At 48.3% G+C, this 20,427-nt stretch overlaps 1 protein-coding gene across 1 annotated transcript in view; it reads right to left on the bottom strand.

Annotated features, from left to right (window-relative positions):
• Positions 1-6,214: 6,214 nt before the first annotated feature.
• PtA15_17A41 (uncharacterized protein) overlaps positions 6,215-20,427 on the bottom strand; it is a gene marked incomplete at both ends in the record, with an annotated part of 38,708 nt that continues 24,495 nt past the window's right edge. Inside the window, one exon of the mRNA XM_053164535.1 lies at positions 6,215-6,465. Coding sequence (XP_053028115.1) covers positions 6,215-6,465 — 251 coding nt within the window. The remainder of the gene's footprint in view (positions 6,466-20,427) is intronic.

A 20,427-nucleotide genomic window follows, 5' to 3' on the forward strand; every position in this document is an offset into this window, starting at 1 on the left:
GTCTTGGTTTATCTCACATTCTACAGCATGTGTTCCAAAATCAAAATCAACTAAGGGATCATAATTGGCACCATTTCCATTGTCCATGGCAAGAATCATGTGATTGGTTCTATGATTCTCTTCCTCTTCATCCAGTTCTGATTCAGACTTATGTGGTTCACCTTGATCATCTTCATTGTCACTCTTGGGATCATCATCATCCTCCATTCCTACATTATTAATTCTGTTCTTCTTCTTGGGGAATTCCCTGGAGAAGTGGCCAGTTTGTTTGCAGAAATGACACATAAGTTTTTCTTTCTCAGGGGCAGAGACATAATTCTTTTTGGCAGAGGAGTCAGATGGCTTATCAGCTTTCTCAGGGGCAGAATTGTTTCTCCAGTGGGATCTGTTAGGAGGGTTATAATTGTTTGTCACAGGCTTGTTCCTTTTCATGACTCTGTCTATGACTTCTTCAGCAATTATAACCATATCCTCAAAACTCATTTCAGTAGCATCTCTTTTGTATCTGCTTTTAATAGCATTTTCAAGGTTTGGAGGGCATTGCTTCAAGATTTTCTCACAAATAAGATACTCACTGAGTTCAGGTTGATAAGCCTTCAGTCTTTCTCTCTGATTACCAAACCATTTATGGATTTTCCTTCCATCATAGGCAAAGTGATCATTCTCAAATTCTTGTTGCATTTTCCATTTCCAGTTCTCAGTGCCAAACTTGTTTCTGATGGCATTCTTCCACCAAGCCCAAGATTTGTTTCCATACTGGTCTCTGATGCCTAGGTACCAATTCCTGGCAGTGTCAGTCAACAAGATTGTTAATCTGCTGATTATCATATTATCCAGCATCAAGTAGTCTCTGACCAGGATATCAGTGTTTTTAATCCAAAGTTCATGATTGTAAGGCAATTCTCCAGAGAATTTCTCCCAGTCTCCATTCTTGGGGATACCTTTCCACAATTATTTCCTCATTTCAAAGTCTACTGCTCCATGATCAATATAGGGGAATTCTTCTTGTGCATTTGCATTAGTAGCATTGCTTGTAGGTCTAGAGAAGTTATCCCTGGATGGTCTTTGAGGTTCAGGAGTAGGAATAGGTGGAGGGGCTCTGTGTTCTTGCTGTTGTTCATGATGAACATTCTGAAAAGGGTTATTGTACAAGAGATGTGGGGGCTGTTCTCTATCCTTTTGGGTCATTAAGGAATCTAATCTGGAACTCACAGAATTTATCACAGAAGATATATCACTGAATCTTCTCTTGGATTGTTCAAACCTGTTGTGTTCATTGACATGAAAATCATTAATCTGATTTCCAATGGATGAAAGGTTGTGATCCAGTTTCTCTTCAAGCCCTTTCAAATTCTGGCCAATGTTGTCCATGTTGGAATGGCATTGTGATTCATTCACCAGAATCAAATCTTGGATAGTCTCGAATTTCTCATCCATGTGTTTTTTCATTTGTTCTAACATATTGTTGCTCACATTGGATTTCTCTCTGGCACTTTCTCCTATATTATTCAGGATTTGGTCTAGTAAGAATGGGATGAATTCACTTTTAAAGAGATCAAGAATGGAATAATTTAATACTTCTTTAAAGTTGCTAACACAAGATTCAAGAAGTGTACCAGGAATGGTTTCAACAGTGCCAGACAATTCAGATAGAAATTTAGAGAACAATACTTGTAGCTTTTCTTCTAGAAACAAGGGGCCATTTCTTGACATTTCATTGTTAAGATTGTTGAGGAAAAATTCTCTATTGGAAGGGTCAGAGAGATTATCAATGTCTAAACTAAGACCTAAAGGAGAATCACTACTTAATGAACTTTTAGGCAAGGATTCTACTAATATGGGCCTCTCCCTCTGGCTCTCCCTCGACCGTAACCTCTCCTCACTCCTTGTGTGGCTCTCATGAGATATTCTCCTATCTGGAGAACCCGCTGGGTGTCGTCCCGTTGGTGTCTCCAGTTCCTCCCTGATCCTCTCCAATTGCCTTGAGGATGGGGCTGGCTGTGGTCTGCGTACCCTTGCTGCGTGGGAGGATAGTGGTGTTGATTGTACTCGCCAGGATGCTGGTGCGTGTTGGGGCGGAATAACTGAACCACCTCTCGCGGTATAGAAGCTGTCGGAGGTCTCACTTGGAGCTGCTGTTGCGGTAGAGGGGGTGGCGGTGGCGGTGGCAATTGATGGCTGCGGTAAACTGGAGCCTCTGGGCGCAGTGGTTGTTGTGGCGGCGGCGGCGGCGCTTGAGTTCCTGGATTGGATTGAGGGGTAGGACCCTGGTACCCAGCCTCTCGAGTCCTGTGCTGGAAGTTCGTGGGCTCTGGAGTTGGCGTAGCTATCATGGGCTGGTGGTTGGATTGCGGAATCAAAGCTAGGGACGGATTGTTCTGCGGAGGGGGGGCGGCCGTAATCTGAGGCTGATTGTTGTTGCCCTGATTGTAAATGAGGCGCTCTACGTCGTTCAATTCCATCCGGGGAATCCATTCTTGGCAGAGACGGATAGTTTCCTCTCTCCCAACTATGTCTTCTATCATATCCTGGGTCGTGGCCGCCTGGGATAGGATCATTTTCATAGTCCTCAGGTTCTGCGCCTCCCGCGCTCGGACGAAAAGGTCGAATTGGTCGTTGAAGAGATTCACTAGTCCTGAGATCTCTGGATCTTCCGGTATGAGCTCCATCGGGCCTGAAGAATCTGTTGGATGGGGGTTCTGAATGGGCGGAAGCAGGGCTAGATTTGGTGGCGCCTCCGGTCGTAAACCCTCTGGGTTGGTAGGCAGGGAGTTCATCGGAGTGCCTGCTGATATCATTGGTTCTCTCTCTACCGGGCGCGGCACTGGTGTCGACCTGTTGTATGCGAGGGCCAGGGACGTCTCTCTCGGGTTGTACAATGCCGGCGGTATTCCGGTATCCGGAGGCAGCGGCTCCTCTTGAGGGAAATTGAGGAAATCCTCTCCCAGCGGTGGTAGCGCCGATTCTAGCTCTTCGAAGCCGCTCTTCTGCGACGGGGCTGAGTTGGTAGCGGAGCTGTTGTTCTGCGGAGAGGTTTTGGCCATTCCTAAGATGAGGAGGCATAATGTATTAGGTTTTGTTGAAGAAAATGGGAAGGAGGCAGGGTTTGAGTACCTGTAGTTTGGGATTTAGCGGAAATCCTTTTACTTTTACATGTAGTAGAAGAGGATTTCTTCTTGGAATCCTTTGCGCAAGTTTTCGCAGGTGGTTCAGAGGTCCAGTCAGATATCTTGACGGGAGCTATGGTTTTTCTACGGCAAGTTTTTGGAGCTTTAGCTGTAGCTATAGGAGTCCACAAGGTACTACTGATAAGCTTGCCATTACGCGGATTTGCTACTACCCTGTCGTCGTAGTTTTCTTCTTCTGCGCTAGTCTGCGCTGTCACGAATTTTTTTGCGGTCAATTGCGGTAATTATAGTTAAGAAGAAGGAGAATCTTTTGAGCGTACTCCGTTTTTCGCTATCTCTTCTTGATCCGAAGATATAGAGGGTTCTGGGGAGGATAAGTCCGACGAAGGGATAAATAGCTGCGCGGAGGAGTCGCAATTCTGCACTTTCACAAGTACACAGGACGTAAATTTTTTTTTTCAAGGGTTCAGTTAGGGAATTTATCAATATAAGAGCAGTTTGGAATAATTTTTGAAGAATTTTAGCGTTAGTATGATATGTAGAAAAAAAATTTAAAGTGATTTTTTCGAATTTTTAAGAGTTTTTTGTTTGATTTAGTCAGGATGATCAGTCCTTTGGCTTTATAGCAGTCTAGAATTATGAAAAGGTGAGTAAATTTCCCAATGAGGCCCCCAATTGTGAGCCTGAGTCTCTTTAGTGACAGCAGGACACAAGAAAGAAAGGGGGAATAATTGGATTTCTTTGGATAAAGAAAATACAATTATGAGAGAGAGAGAAAAAGAGGGAGAGAAACGGAGCAGGATTAAGTTGAGCAGATATTCAAGGTTATTCTAGTGGGAATGCACGTCCACTGGCAATGCTACCTCTTCAGAAGAGTGCTGCCAAGCTGAGCTAGAGAGTGCTACAGCCTCCTCTCACCAAGGAAACGTGGAGGGTCTCTGGATTAGATAAATTTAATCCAGCCACAATTTTTTAGCTTCCTTCTGGATAGTCAAGGTTCTTAAAGGGAAACCTAAGGGACAGCCCTTTAATCAAGACTAGAGTCCAAGGCGGCTTCGCCGCTGTAAATCCCAGGTCTAAATCTTCAGGTGCCTTGTCTGACTGAATTCAATGAGTCTAGGCAGATTAAGAGGCCACACTTACAAGTCAACTCCATGGCTCTCAATTCTTGCAGGTCTCTCTAGCTGATGAAATTCACTTGTTGCCAGTTGTTTCAGCTAGATTAAATTTTGGTGACTAAACATGAGAAAATCAGTTGTTCCCTCTGACTCCCATTTTCATCAATCAATTGGGACCTGAATCATTGCACTGCAGTTCATATTCATTTGAAGAAAATTGTGATAGTATTGCTAATTTAAGAAGTGCCGCAATTCACTCTATAGAAGAATTAGAATTTTGAATGACTGCAGCTTGAAACATGTACTTGTTACTTGCTAAAGCTTAATCCCCACATAATTGCTTCAAATTTCTTCAATCCCATGTTTATGTAAATCTTCAAGTACATAGGCCTTGTGAGCATCATCCCTTGATTAAGATTCAAATGCTAAACTGATGAGCTTTTCTGATGCAAGTGGCCCCATTAATTTCTGTTGGAGCATGAAAAACAATTGGTGGAAGAACTTAGAAATATTTACAGACTCAGTTATCCAGCTTGGGATCAACAGGCCTATGGACACACCCCCAAGCTGATTGAGCAGAAAGCAGAAGAGGTTGATCTTGCAGAAGTTTCAGGTGGATTAGTTTCTGTTCCAGGTGGAGATAATTGTTTATGAGTGGACTGATATGCTAAATTTGTTGTTAGTGTAGCATATTGTTATTTTTTCACTGCACTACATCAATAATACTTTTATCCTTGAATTTTTGCAAATAACAATACTTTCTTGGTTTTATTCTTTTGCAGTGAGTGTAGATTAAAGATAGCAAGTTAAGAATAACTAAATCCATATTTTATTGTGGTTGACCATCTTGTCTTATCTCTGAAAATAGATGCACTGAGAGTGAGTGTATGTATGATAGTAGATACAACAACAGTTATTGCATCTCTGAGATTAACAATAGGACAAGGCAAGTCCCCCATGTGATAATCACAATGGAATTTGGTGAAGAATCTGTTAATGATAGGAATATCTTGTGGATGATAAGGTTGGGGGACCTGACTGTTGATCAGAGCTAAATGCAGTAACAAATTTTTGGGCCAAGTTTCATGTATTGACATCTCATTCAAGAAATTTTCTGGATGAGCACAGTTGAAGCAAGCATGAAATACTTATTGCAAATATGATCAAAATCCAGTGCAACAAGAAATAGGACAGCTCAACCATGCTTAAGAAAATATGATGAACAGAGAGAAGAACAATTTAGGCTACAGTGGTCAGGAAAAAATGGTCACAATTGAAGTGGAAAGTGATCAAATTCTTGACTTGGTTGGGTGTTTTAGAAAGTGGTACATGCTATGCAGTATGTCAAGTCAAGTGATATTCATGCTGAATCTTAATGATTACTGTAAGAGGCTCCATTAACCTGAAATTCAGCATTGTATTGCTGCACTTGGATAGCATTTATGGAGTGTTGCTCTTGCTGATGTTTCTGTTCCTGCTACTGTTGATGTAACACTTGACACTTGACCAGAGATTTTTACATGATTGGATTGCTGCCACAGTTGAGCTGCTGGTTGATTTTGCACAGGTGCTGACTGAAAATACTGGTGACTGACATTTTCACACAACAAGCGCAGGGAAAGATCAAGCTTCAATAGTCAGTCTAATGAATTGGCGGCTAAATCATCAAGTTTTGAATCAGCTGTGGGAATGTCAGTGTGTGATCTTTGTTTGCCTTAACTTAGATAAGCTTTAGGGCAGAGCGATTGGAAATAGATTCTAGCCACTCGAGGGAACAGTTGGAGCTAAATCTCAGGCTTCAGGAGATATGAAATGCACAGAAACAAAGTTAGTCCATGTATGAATGTATCTTACTTGCTGAACTTACAAAGAAGAGAAAAAAAAAGATGGAGCGGGAGAAGACACAGCAAGCAAAAGAGAGGGGGAGGTGCAGCAGAAAAGGAACACGCGAATGGGCGGGAGAGAGGGTCAGGAAGCGTTGAGAAAATCGCGCAAATAGCCGTTGAGGTCCATCCACCCGCTGCACGTCCTCACCAGAACCATGAGCTCTCCGGCCGGCGGGGAAGGCTTTGAAGGGGAGGCCGCCGCGGGGCGCTTGACCTCGACGAGCTTACACATGACCGACCTCTCCTTGGCGGGGCTACCGGAGCCGCGGCACCAGAAGGCGTAGCGGGCCTGATCGCCGACGCCGGCGACGGCCAGCCGGGCTCTCGCGGCTTCTGGAGAGCGGGGAGTCGAGTCTGCGGGGGACAATCCAAGAGTGGCAGGCGAGACATTGGGCGTGGATGAGTCATTTGAGCGGGTCGGCAGGGTTGGGCTCCTCCGGCTCAGCTAAGTGTGGCTGTGGATGAGGAGGAGGGTGGTCGGGAGCGGGGGTGAGCAAGACGCGGTCGGACGGGCGCCGGGAGAGGGATAGTGTTTTCGGAGGCCGTCTGGGCATCGCCGCTAGATCAGACTCCGTAGGACTGAGCAGTCCGTTACTCGGTTAGGCCGAGCTGAGCGTCGACAGCGCGGTCGCGGCCATGTGTTCCAGCAGCAGAACTGGCGGCGGAGATGGGCTGTGGCGCCAGTGCGGGAATGGGACCAGACAAGGTCGGCGAGCAGGATGGAGCCCTTGCTCTGCACCCGCTGGCTCTCCAGGCTGGGGTCTCACAGCGGCGCGGGGATCCGGGAGCGGTGGAACGGCGGGCGGAAGGGGTAGACGGACATCAACAGTGTCGTCCTGCACAAGGCCTCGCTCCGTCCTGCTACAGAAGACCGCTCGTATATTTCTCTGCCCCCGGATCGGCTGTAACGAGGGAGGCTGGGCCAGCTGTGTAGTATTCCCAGTGAATGCAGCAGCAAAGACAGACGCGGTGAGGCCTGAACAGATGCTTGAAGGGCTGGCTGGAGACCAAGGGCGTGGCGGAGGCAAACTTATTGCCATACCAACAATTGGCGGGGAGCTGGTCGTGAGCAACAGTTGAAATTTGTGGAGTGTCCGAACCAGCTTCCAACAACAGTTGAGTGGCTTGGTGTCAGACAATGGCTGGGTGGACTGAATTTGAGGCAGGACAGCTGTTGGTCATGGCGGGTGGTGGCCAGATCTTGGACGGATATATAAAGAGGCCATCTGGCCACTCTGTTTGTCCCCCCAGGTGTTTCTGTTTTTGCTGTAATTCCAGCTGGCGGTACATCCTCGCGCTCCTCCGCTGTTGCACGTGCGCAGTCTGAGGGGCTGAAGAGTGGGCCCCCCACGGGTCTGCAGCCTTAGCTGCGGGCCGGGGGCCTTCATGTCCATCACTTTTGACTCGTGCGCTTGATGCGGGCTGGGTGGTGAGCCTGGGGGCACGGCTTTGCCGATGTTGGAAGGCTGGTAGAGATTTAGATTTTTCTTATGTAAAATCCCCCTTTTTTTGTATCCTGGTTTTTGTAGTGGGAAAACCCCACCTGTTTTTTTTTTTTGAACTTTTGTTGATGGGGAAACCCATGATGTTTTTTTTCTCATTTTGTATAATTGTAAGGGGGAACCCTTGATCTTATTTTTTTTAATTTTGGAAAAACTGTGTCTTTAATAAACTTGGATAAGGCAAAGGCCAGCAGTTATGGAGGGACAGCCCTGTGATCAAGAGAAGGCAAAGGCCAGCAGAAAGAACAGATCAAGCAAGACACAGAGTTGTACCTCTGAGATAAACAAGGTTCAGTGAAAAAGGTTACTTACTGTCAATATCCTAGGCGCCTGTGACGGTAGGTATACTGGGAGTGTTGTAAACTCTTTGGTGGTGATCCTGGGGTTATCTGGGGTGTGGTTCTGGTGTGCTAAAGTCTGTAGATCCACCTCAGGCAAGGGGGATCCTGACTACGAAAATTTTCACAGTTTGCTTATGTAATTTACATATGTACATGTGGTTTGGCGCGCCTGGTAGCGCTGACACGTCACAACTGCGCAAGCGCGCCACAACTCAATAACTCAGAGAAGGAGTATAGTTACAATGAATTGATAAGTTGTAACTAGGGTTAAAATTGCATGAGGAAACAGAATATGAAGTCAAAACAAGGTTATCTCTTAAGATGAAAAAGATATAAAGTAATTTATATGTAACAAAGGTAGAACAGGCAGCTTTTAGGTCAGCTGTGATGACTCTAAGGCTGACATTTGTATATGTAACAAAGGTAGAACAGGCAGCTTTTAGGTCAGCTGTGATGACTCTAAGGCTGACAAGCAAAGAGGATATTCTTAGAATACAATGAATATATTCTGCAATAGTCAATATGAAGCCTAAGCTACAGCAGATTTGTATAATTTCATATGTATCCTAAATGTGTTTCTGTTTCCGTGATTGATTTTTTTGTTTGTTTAAGATTATCACTAATCTGTATCTAATCTACGTTGTTCTGCCTCCCGTTTTGTTTATCTTTGCAATCATTCTCTCCTTTTTGTTCCTTCTCATTTCTCATGTTGTTCCTTTCAGTTTTGAACCCTTAGCACTCAGGTTTTCGTTGGCTCTTGTGTTTCCTAATGTTGATAGTGGTTGGAAAAATAAATAGACATTTTGGCTTGTGGGGATAACATCTTGCCATACTTATGAATTCGCACAGGATGAATTTTGCTGCAAATTTCTAGGTGTCCTTGGGTGTGCGGCCTGCAGCGGCGAAGCCGCCTTTGCCTCTAGTCTAGAGAAGTATGTGTGGGGAAACCCCTGCTTCTCTGAAAGACAAAGACTGAAAACACCCCCAGCTAGGCTGGAAGCAAGAAGACAGTGGTCTAGTGTAGTTGAATACTTTTCTCACAAGTGGCTCACAATGTAATGTGTATTGCAAGATATAAAGCTAGTATTTTATTATGTGGCAAAGAGTGTGAGGGTGACAATTTATTTGAATCTTGTGGGGGGAATGATCTCCTTCCTTTGATTCCATGGGGGACAAAGGAGGAGAGAGCCTCTCCTTATATAGGAAAATGTGAGGCATTTATGCTGGTGGTCTATGTACATGAGGGGTTTTGGCTGGTGTGCCTTTACAAATGCTGTGCAAATAGAGCTATGTACAGTGTGGCAGTGTATACATGAGGAAATTTAGCTGGTGATCTAGTTACAAGTGTGGCTTACACAGCCCTCTGGTTGCTATGGAGTCTTCTCAAGTGACCTGCACAGCTTTCTGTATTGCTGTGTAGTCTGCTTGAGTGACTTGCACAGCCCCATGGTTACTATGCCACTTTATTAATGTGGCCTGTGGTTGCTAGGTTACTGTAATAAGTGGCTTGTGGCTGCTACACAGCTGCATATGGGGCTGGCTGGTTGCTAAGCAGCCACATATATACACACAGATATATGTAAATGGGTAGTATGTAAGCTATACAAATGCAGTTGTGTACAACTGTGTATGTAAACTGAAGGGGGTGTGTGTATCAAAAGAGGGTGTAATGTAACACCACATATGTAAACTAGAAATTTTTGATTTTTCCATCCGGAACAAAAGTGTCTACCACACCCAAGAGGAGAAGCAGTCCCTCAATGGCCAGAGCAAACTGTTCAAGGAGAGGAATGATGAACGGTTCCCTCCGGTCAGCAAGGGGAGTCTTTACTCCTCTAAATGACCGAAACAGACCCAGCCATCAAGAGGAGGATCACTCTTTATGACCTGGCTGTTTACTTCCCCACGTCATTCAGAGAATATTAAACACTCCTCTTGATGACCGTGTCTGTTCCAGTCGTTGAGAGGAGGAGTGTTTACTCCTCTCGATGACCGGAATGTACCCGTTCATCGAGAAGAGGGTTTGATGCTCTGAGTCTTGATAACTGGAACGGTTCCGGTCATTGAGAGGACAATTTAGCCCTCTTGATGACCGGAACCTTCCCAGTCATCAAGAGGACCATTTAGCCCTCTTGATGACCGGGACCGTTCCAGTCGTCGAGAGGAGTGCTTAATCCACTTGATGACCGGTGATTTTCACTCCCCCTGTGTGCTGGCCGGTCATCGAAGGAGTTTGCATGTTGTACTCCGCTCTGGGACCAGCCTGTGCCGGCCATCAGCACGGCGAAGTCATGGGGTATGTACTTCTTCCCCTCGAACTCTGTTTTCAAGGGGCTGTGTACCCGATCCATGGACTTTTGGCAGGTTGAAAATCCACGGGGAGGTGCTCCGCTTAGTTTTTGTATTTCTTTATCATCCTTTTTCTACGTCATGCTGAGGGGTCCAAATACCCCAAGAAGATGGAGGAGGGGCAAGAAAAATCCCCTCTGCCGGCTGGCAGAAAGAAAAGGGGAATTTCAAACTTTTCATGTGTAGTGCGCGAAGCATTTTGAGCTACCGCGCACTGTGGCCGGGAAGTTGAGTGGACGCCCCCTGCAGTGCGCGACAAGTTTTTTGCAGTGCTCGAAGTACATCCGTATCTTTAATTACTGTTGGATAGAAATGTCACATGCATAGCACTATGCATACACTTTCCATGACATTCTAGAAGAAGAGGCTTTGGATGAGGAAGCTCAGACAACTCATGGAAAAAGTCTATCTGAAACTTCAACTTTCAACCAACACTTGATACCGGAAGGATCAACACTTCAACTCAACTCAAACTCAACTCAAATCAATCAACAACCAATCACATCCGCACACAGTATTCAGGGGGAGAAAGAGAGGTACTTGATTGGATTTGTCATCTGTTGTCTTAGTTTTCTTATGATCTGTGTTGTGTTTTCAGTATCCGTTCAAGGCTATTAGGGGGGTTCACAATAGGATTTTAATAAAACTTAAGAGCCCATTTTAAGGACTTTGTGAACCAATTTTCAGAAAACGTTGTGGAACTCCGTCCGGTGCAGGCCAGCGGCAGTTAGGTGGAGGGGAATGGGGAAAAGAGGTTTGTGTGCCCTCCGGGTGATGGTTGGGATGAGCGGAGAGGATTGGTTGAGCGATGAGGTTTTGGGGGGGGGGGGAGATTTTACGACGGCGTTGAGCGCGCGTCGGCGGTTGGTTGTTTTTGAGGGATTAAGTGGAAAGACAGGGAAGGGAAGAAGAGGACTCCAGATGATCAATAAGATTCAGGATGGCGCTATGGAGGGCGTCGGATAATCAACAATAAACTCTGATGGATTCCTAATTTGGGATCAGCTAGGTTCCATGCCCCCCTTCCTCTGAGTTCGTGGGCGAACTCAGACTCCAGGGGGCGCCGCGGACTGCGGACCCGTCATCACGCCCCGCACGCGCACAAAGACAAAACAAAACAACACAAAACCACAAGCAGGCTACAAAAGAGAACAAACCAAACCCTCCCCACTGAACCCATCCAAAGCGCGCAGTAGAGAAAAGGAAAATAAAACAGAGGATCCATGAAAAAGAAAACAACAACCTGAGATAACAAGCAGAACAAACAAAGGAAAGGGTGATCCTGAACACGTCTTGAAGGCGCGACGCGCGCCGCGTCGCAAGATCTTGAAAGGAACTGAGTCTTGAGTCTTGAAGCTTGAATCCTGGGGCACCTCGACCAGCCGCGCGCCAGCGCGCAATGCTTTGAACTGAGTCTACATCTGTACCATGCGGCACACCACATCTCCACCACGCTTGCAGTCTGTCCCTAGACTGCTCGCGTCCGCCATCGGGGAATTTAATCGGGGAAGGAAGAGAAAAGGAAGGGGGAAGGGGAGCCTAGAAACTGCGGAGGAACCAAAGGCCGGCGCGGTGCTCACAAACGTGGCATAAAGTAGGGTTTCGAAAAACAAGCGGTAGAAATACCCTGGAGGTGCACACATTGGGAGGACTTACTTTTGTTCTCCTATGCCTCCACGAGAAAAATACCTTTTTACCTGATCTGCTGAGAAACGCCGCGCCAAGGGGGTCCCGTCGAGTTCCGACAAGATATAGGAGCCACCGTGAACCTGACGCACCACGCGAAAAGGCCCATTCCAGCGGCCGGCGAAGAGCTTGCCCCACTGTGTCTCGAGGGCCCGGTTGTACGCCAGCACCATGTCGCCAGGCTGGAGAGGCGCCCGGAGCCGGCTCGCGTTCTTCTCCTCCCAATACTTGACGGATTCCTCGCGTGACTTCATCAGCTTACGGTGCGCCAGATCGCGCACTTCTTTGCTGCGCTCCAGCTGTCGTGAGCGCGCCGCTAGGAGGTCGGCAGTGTTGTGAACTTCGTCCCAGTCGATTCCGAGGTAGGATTCCATCTCCAGATCGATAGGCAGCACAGCGCGCTGGCCAAAGACGAGCTCGTAAGGCGAGTATCCCGTCGTGCGCTTTGTTGAAATCCAATCCGCGAATAAGACAAGCGGGAGATATTTTCGGCAGTTCTTCGCGCTTTCACCTGCGAGCTTGACAAGGGCAGCCTTCAGAGGACCATGGCCGCGCTCTACCATCCCTTGACCTTTGGGGTAATAGGGAGTAGAGACGCAATGTTGGCCGGGAAGTTCGCGTAGCATCTCCGCAAGCTTACCGCCGAATTCTGATCCGCCGTCTGTCGAATAAGAGCGCGCCAATCCGTAGCGCATCGTCCAGTGTTCATGAAGGAAACTGGCCACTGCTTCTGAGCTGAGGTTATTCAGGAATTTGGCTTCAACCCAGCCTGAGAAGTCGTCGCGAGCCACAATAAGGTATTGCGCACCAGGGGCTGTGATGTGAACGACATCCATGGCAACGCGTCCGAAAACCAATGATTCACCAGTGGGTCCCCTGATTTCCAAAGGCCGCCGCAGATCACGCTTCTGGCAGGCCTCACAGCTCTTGCACCAGCGCGAGACACTCTTCTTCAAGGAGGGCCACCAAAACCGCTCCGCCACGCGCCGATAAGTCTCCGTCTCCCCGCGATGTCCTAGGCCTTCGTGCAACTGCTCCAACACCTCCTCTTGCTTGGACGGGAGCGTGATAACAATTCGGGGACACGGTGAACCTCGCTTCATGAGGCGACCAGCGTGAACAAAAAAATCCGAAGCCTTGCGTTTCAGGGCCCGAAAGTCCTCGAGCGCCATGTTTTCTGGCCACCGGAGGTCCAGGAGATAGGCTTCCAGCTGTCGCCAAAAACCCTGCTGATAGCCGGTATATTCTCCACTTGCCGCGACCAAACAAAAACCCAAAGGCTTGATAACAGGCTCTTCCTCATCGAATGCCGTCTTGGGGGGTGCCTCATCCTCATCTCTGGGCCGCCGAGATAGCCCATCAGGCATCAAGAACGTCTTTCCCGGCCGGTGAATGATATCAAACGAAAATAATTGAATGAAGGCTACCCAACGCGTCATTGGGGCGTTGGGCAAGCTCGGCGCGTTGATCATTTCGATGAGAGAGCGGGCGTTGACCTGAAGATCAAAATGTTGGCCCCAAAGAACCGTCTGGAGTTTCTTGAGGATGCGAGCCACCCCGCACAACTCCAGCTTGGGCTGTGAGTACCGGGATTTGACATCAGAAAAGAGGAGAGATTCGTACAAGGCCGGACGATCAAGACCGTTTGAGTCTTCCTGGGTAAGAACCGCGCCTGTTGCATGATAACTTGAATCCACGGCTAGCTTGATTTTTCCTGCGTCTGGCCCGTAGTTGATTTTGACAAGGACGATGTCCCTGCCTACAATCGTCTTGAGTGCTTCAAAGGCCGCTTCGCATTTGCCCGTCCAGATCCAGTCAGCGTCCTTGCGCGTCAAACGTCGAAGCGGAAGACAGAGCTGTGAAAGCCCGGGGATGAAAATTCGAACATAGACCACAACCCCAAGAAAACCACGGATTTCTGTTGCGTTGACAGGAGTCGGCCACAATAGGATCTTGTTGACTTTGCCTTGCGCCATTCGTCGTCCCTCCTTGCAGACGACGTGACCTACAATCTCGAGCGCAGGCACACAAGCGGCGAGCTTAGAGGCTGACACGGTGAGCCCTGACTCCTCAATTCTAAATAGGACGCGCTCCAAAGTCGTGGCGTACTCCCAAATGAAGCGCCGAATACCGGGGTGCCAAGAGAGGACTTCGTTGCCATAATCAGATTCGGGGCCCTTGATGCCTCCATCATCAATGAAAATTCCGGCGTGATCGGGAATCTCCTCTTGGAGGATCCACGCCATCTGGGCTTGATAGACGGCCACAGAATTAGTGGCTCCTTGAGGGAGCCGGGTGAGTTGAAAACGGCCCAAAGGAGTCTCAAACGTCGTGAGAGGCCGGGAAATGGGATCCAGCGCGCGCTCGTCGTAGCCGCCCATGATGTCTCCCAACCCGTAGCACGCGCGTCCCGCAAACGACTCTACAAACTCCTCAGTGGCTGGGGGAACGCCCGCGTCTTTGATTGTGACCTTGTTCAAGGGTTGGAGATCGTGGACGACCCGAAGCTTGCCATTGCTCTTGAGAACGCAGAACACAGGAGATGTGTAGCTCGAGGTGGACTGTTCGTATAGCCCCGTCTGGATCCGCTCCCGAATGACCTTGATATATTCGCTCAGCTTGGCCGCGGGGATCGGGATCTTCTTCTTTTGCCAGGGCACGTGTTCCACGACAGGAATGATGTATGGCATCCCGTATGAATCCTTCAGAAGCCCGCGCTCCTCCGGCGTAAAAGCTATTGCTAGATTTCGATCTGCCAGGACGTTCTTGATTAGGTTTAACTCGTCCGGCCAAAGCCAGCCATCAGGACCAAAATTCACCACAGCCAGGCGTTCTTCAGTGACACGCCCTTGAGGAACGAAAGGGCCCGCGAGGGAGCGCGCTAGTCCACGATACGGGTTGCGCGAAAGAGGGGGTCGGCGCAAGGAAGGGTTGAGACCTTGAGGCATTGCCTGGTTGACAGGCTTGATCTTATTCGCAACTGGTTTATATTTTGTTGCGAACGCCAACATTTCCCCGTGCTTCCACGCATCTACCAGAGCCTTCTGCCCAGAAAGTCGAAGTCCGCACTCCAAAAGAGACCAAGTACGGCGCTCGCCGTCATCCGAAAAAGCCACTTTGTCTGCGAAAGAAAGGCCAGACAGACGTCCATTGCTCACGAGTGTGGCACGCGGTAGGGTTTTCAACAACAGGGTGGCATCTAGCCCGGAGGTGCACAACTGGGAGGAACTTACTTCTAGTTCTTCCAACCTCCGCACGATACCAAACTGCACCAATCCCCCCTCCGCCACCATCCAATGATTATCTAGTTTCACCTCATTGCGGAGGATCTTTAGTTTTCCCTTGTTGCAGAGGCTCGGGAGTTTAGGCTCATCGCGGAGTCTAGTTTTACCCTCATTGCGGAGGACGTCTGAAGACGTATCTAGTTTATTCTCTTCACGGAGACGGTCTTGAGGAACGGCTAGTTTATTCTCGTTGCAGAGACGGGATTGAGAAGGATCTAGTTTATTCTTGTTGCGGAGACGGTCCGCAAGCCACGTTGGACAACCCGTAACTGAAATCAAGGACGAAACGCGGGGGCGGCTCACGAGTGTGGCAAACGTAGAGTTTTCGACCACAGGGATGGCATCATGCCCGGAGGTGCACAACTGGGAGGAACTTACTTCTGGTTCTTCCTGTCTCCACGGGCACCCCATTCCCTCCTCCGCTGGATTTCCGCCTGCCGAAGATTCTTGGATCACTGAGAGATGGTCCAATGAGAGAGTTGAGTCAAGAAAAGGAAACTGAAAACCTTGAGGAGGAAAAGTCGGAATATTATTGAGATTTTGAGTGGCTTTCTGATGTTTTTTTACTTTAATGTTTTGCTGAAGTTGATATAAGGGAGAAAATCGCGACCGGTGAGCCTCTTGAGAATAAGTTAATCCAGCAGCTCGAGGACGAGACTCTACATTAGCTCGGCTGCTTGCAGGATTAACTGGAATCATAAAAAATGAGATTCTTCGTCCAAATCCTCTCGAACGGCGGCCATTCTTGAAAGCACAGCCTTCTTCCCCTTCCCAGGAAAATCGCGCTCCCATCGACCTTGATCCGTGGCGCACAACAAAATCTCAATCTGCCGGCCTTCCGAGTCTGGTAGCAAGATCTTCTCGCCGCCTTGACCGGAATAAATCAAAGTCACCTTGAAGTCTATGAGGAAAGGTCGCCCCAAAATGAGCGGTCCATCGGCGCGAGTGATCCAAAAATGACAAGATCCCACGATGGTCCTGCCCACACGAATCTGGACATCCTCTGCGACTCCCATGAGCTCACAGGACTGGTTGCCGATACCCCAGACGGCCGAACTAAAGTTAACTCGCGGGCTGATATTGAATTTATTTGCCAGCGCGTTCGAGATCAGGTTCAGTTGAGAGCCAGAGTCGATCATCGGGGATGCAGAACTCTCCTCCTCCCCCACCAAACATGGGAGGAAGCCAAGAGGACAGGAGTAGAGCCGCGAATCCGAGCCAGGGCCTTCCGGATCCGGTCCCTCCGCCAACAACGTGCCAGAAGCCGTCCTGAGCTCCTCAGTGCCAGCTTCCACGCGGCGCTTAGTCACCCATTTCTTCCAGCCCTCCGCCATAGCCGGAGAGATCGCCAGCAGCTCCCGAATAGTAACTCCCGGGACTGGAAGATCCGAGACCTTCTTGAGCATGTCATCGATGATGTGTGGTTGATCCCTGGTGATTGCCCTCTCGAAACGAACCTTCTGAACCGGTGGCTTTGGCTTGCTAGACGACTCGGGTGGGTCCGAGCTTGACGGAACCGGATCTACCTTCGGCGCAGCCGGACTCCTCTCGAAAAGCTCGGGCTCCTCGTCCATGTCTTCCACGTCGAAATCCTCACGAGGTGTCGAAGTCTTCCTAACTGGTTTCCTTCCTGCTGAAGGTGGGACCATTGGCGCCTTGTAGGGCTTCGGGGCTTCGTGCTTCTTACGAGCTGGGTCCGCCTCGTAGGTTCCCGCAAAAGTTTGAGAGGAAACCGCCGGAGGGTACCACGGGTCCAAAGATCCACAAGTAGCTCGGAATTCGCCCGTACCAGAGGCAGCCGCAGCTTTCGGCTGGAAAGAAGCAACTACATGTCGGATAGGTCGAGAAGAATCGAACGGAATCAGTGCCCCATTGGGCAGGAAAAAATTGTTGCCCTTCTGTTCGACTAGATTCGCCTCCTTATCCTTAACCAGCTCCATGCAGCGTCCCTTGCCATGCCCCTCGCGATGACAATAGTAACAAACTAAAGGGCCACGAGGTTCGCGCGTCGTTCCCGGTGTCGAAGGAGCGCCCTTCATCACAAACTTTTTCTCCAAGCGCTGCTTGAACGACTGCAGCATCTTGGAGATTTCGTCCACAGTTGCGGGAGCCTTGTCTGAGACCGGGGCCTCCTTCGGGCGTCGATCGTCTTCCATTTCTTGCATGATCTCATTCGCAGCCTTGAATTCAGATGACGACACTGCGACAGGCGCCGGTTTGATATGCTCGGAGGTAAAAGCCACCTCTTCTTCCATCTCGTATTTGACGGCCGCGCGGAGCTTGCTCAAAACTGGGAGACGGTACCGTCCGTCCAGTGTCTTGACCATCTTCTTCTCTTTGACTAGATAGGACTTGATGCGCTGCTGGAACGCGGGTGAGAATGAAAAGAAGAAATGATCGACCGCTAGATCCTCTGAAGTTAGGTGCTGATACCGAATCAAGTAGGATAAAATGACGTCGAACACAGATTTAAACGATCGATAGGCGTCCAATGAGGCAATGCCGCCCTTGGCGGTCCATGAGTCTTTAAGGGCTTGAAGATCCGCGACAGTGTACCGGACTGTATCAACCTGACCCCAACGTTCAATCATCTGTTCACGAAGCGTAGTCCACGACTTCGTCGCGTAGCCGCTCATGTCCCAGACAGCATCCTGGATATCCTCACTTCCGAGAAAGGATGGGATCTGAAGAACCTTGTCTTCATCAGACGCGCCGTCGAGATTAGCCGCTAGCTCGTACTGGCGGAGGAAAGCTTCAACTCAAGTCCCGGTGAACCTGAGAGACCAATCTTGAGGCTTGATTTTAACCATCTTGCGCGAGGATCCCGAGTCCTGAGACGAATCCATGATGATCTAGACGCAGGGAACGGGAATAGTCGAGGCGGCTCACAGCAGTGGCAAATGTAATGCTTCAAAACTCGTAGTAGATACCCGCGGAGGTGCACAATTGGGAGGACTTACTTTTAGTCTCCTGTGCCTCCGCCGCTGAACACACAAAAAGAAAATAAAGGAAAAAGGATTTCCCGGTCGGTAAGGAATCGGTTCCGTCCGGAAGAATAAACCTAAAAAAAAGAACTCGACCGCCAAGCGTCTCAAAAACCGTGAAAATCGGCGAGACTGTAAATCTTGAGGTCGCTGGTTCGATCCCGGCTCGGGGGACCAAATGTGGAACTCCGTCCGGTGCAGGCCGGCGGCAGTTAGGTGGAGGGGAATGGGGAAAAGAGGTTTGTGTGCCCTCCGGGTGATGGTCGGGATGAGCGGAGAGGATTGGTTGAGCGATGAGGTTTTGGGGGGGGGGGGAGATTTTACGACGGCGTTGAGCGCGCGTCGGCGGTTGGTTGTTTTTGAGGGATTAAGTGGAAAGACAGGGAAGGGAAGAAGAGGACTCCAGATGATCAATAAGATTCAGGATGGCGCTATGGAGGGCGTCGGATAATCAACAATAAACTCTGATGGATTCCTAATTTGGGATCAGCTAGGTTCCATGCCCCCCTTCCTCTGAGTTCGTGGGCGAACTCAGACTCCAGGGGGCGCCGCGGACTGCGGACCCGTCATCACGCCCCGCACGCGCACAAAGACAAAACAAAACAACACAAAACCACAAGCAGGCTACAAAAGAGAACAAACCAAACCCTCCCCACTGAACCCATCCAAAGCGCGCAGTAGAGAAAAGGAAAATAAAACAGAGGATCCATGAAAAAGAAAACAACAACCTGAGATAACAAGCAGAACAAACAAAGGAAAGGGTGATCCTGAACACGTCTTGAAGGCGCGACGCGCGCCGCGTCGCAAGATCTTGAAAGGAACTGAGTCTTGAGTCTTGAAGCTTGAATCCTGGGGCACCTCGACCAGCCGCGCGCCAGCGCGCAATGCTTTGAACTGAGTCTACATCTGTACCATGCGGCACACCACAACGTAGAAGTTGCTCTGATTGCCAAGGAACACCCAAATGTGAACAGCTTAAAAAAATTCCAAAACATTTTTCATAAAGGCCTTAAAATGAGCTTTAAAATTTTATTAAAATCCCATTGTGAAACCCCCTATTGTCTTCATATTGTCTGTCTGTTTTAGATTTCATTTCTACAACATTAGGTAAAACTTATTGTTCACTTTTCAGTTTATATCAATATTGATCTTATTTTTGTTGGTTGTTCAAGTTATTACTACTACTGGTTTCTTTAAGTGTTTGCAATAGCACTGTTCACGTAAGAAATCTATGACCATGGTGAGAGATATACATCACTACATGGTAGCAAGAGTCTGAAATTGAATAACCACCAGAGATAGAATAACTACAGCTGCAGACACAACAATACTGCAAAATGTCCCAATCCAGTTCCGACAAAGCCGTTTCCTCAACAAAAATTCGGATTACAAAATGTAAGGGTTTCTCCCTTACTGAAACAGAAGTCAAGCTAGATGCATATATGCATATGCATATACATTGTAGGATTCTCTATATAAGCTTGTAGTACTTGACTGCTCTCATCCTCTCTTCTTCCCCAAGCTGGTCTTTACGTCAAGGTTTCCCTTTCCACTACTTCTCAAGACTCATTAGTGAAATATCATTCTTTTATATAGACTCCTGGCCTTTGGCCCTCCGTCCCACCGATCCTTCCAGTGAGGGTTCACAGAACCCTTACACAAAATTAAATCAACAAATTACTGGGCATGGCGTTATCATATGGACAACTGCATGGTTGGACGCGGTGACATGGACTTATTTGAAAGATCTTATTATGCGCAGAAACCATCACCCAAGAACTACAAGAAACGGAATTCTGGAGCAATCTCGTTACTACTCAGTGTTGTCTCCAATGAGCTTCATCACAAAATTCAGGTGCACGAAACTTTTCTCGACGCTTGGAACGCTCTAGCAACTGCATGTGGAAAAGATTCCGTGGTGGTCATTTGCAAAAAACTCTTTGAATTACTCTCCCTGGAATTCGAGCCACAGTCTTCCCTTCAAGCGCACATTTCAAAATTCAAATCTCTCTACACCGAATTGACTGTACTGAAGACCAATAATTGACTGTACTGACAACCAATAAAGCCTTCATGGACATCTCAACTGGGCTTGCCGCTGCCTTCTTTCTCCAAAGCATCAAAAACAACAAAGCTTTGGCCGCTCTAG

This window comes from Puccinia triticina, chromosome 17A (assembly GCF_026914185.1).
Source record: "Puccinia triticina chromosome 17A, complete sequence".
NCBI lineage: Eukaryota > Fungi > Basidiomycota > Pucciniomycetes > Pucciniales > Pucciniaceae > Puccinia > Puccinia triticina.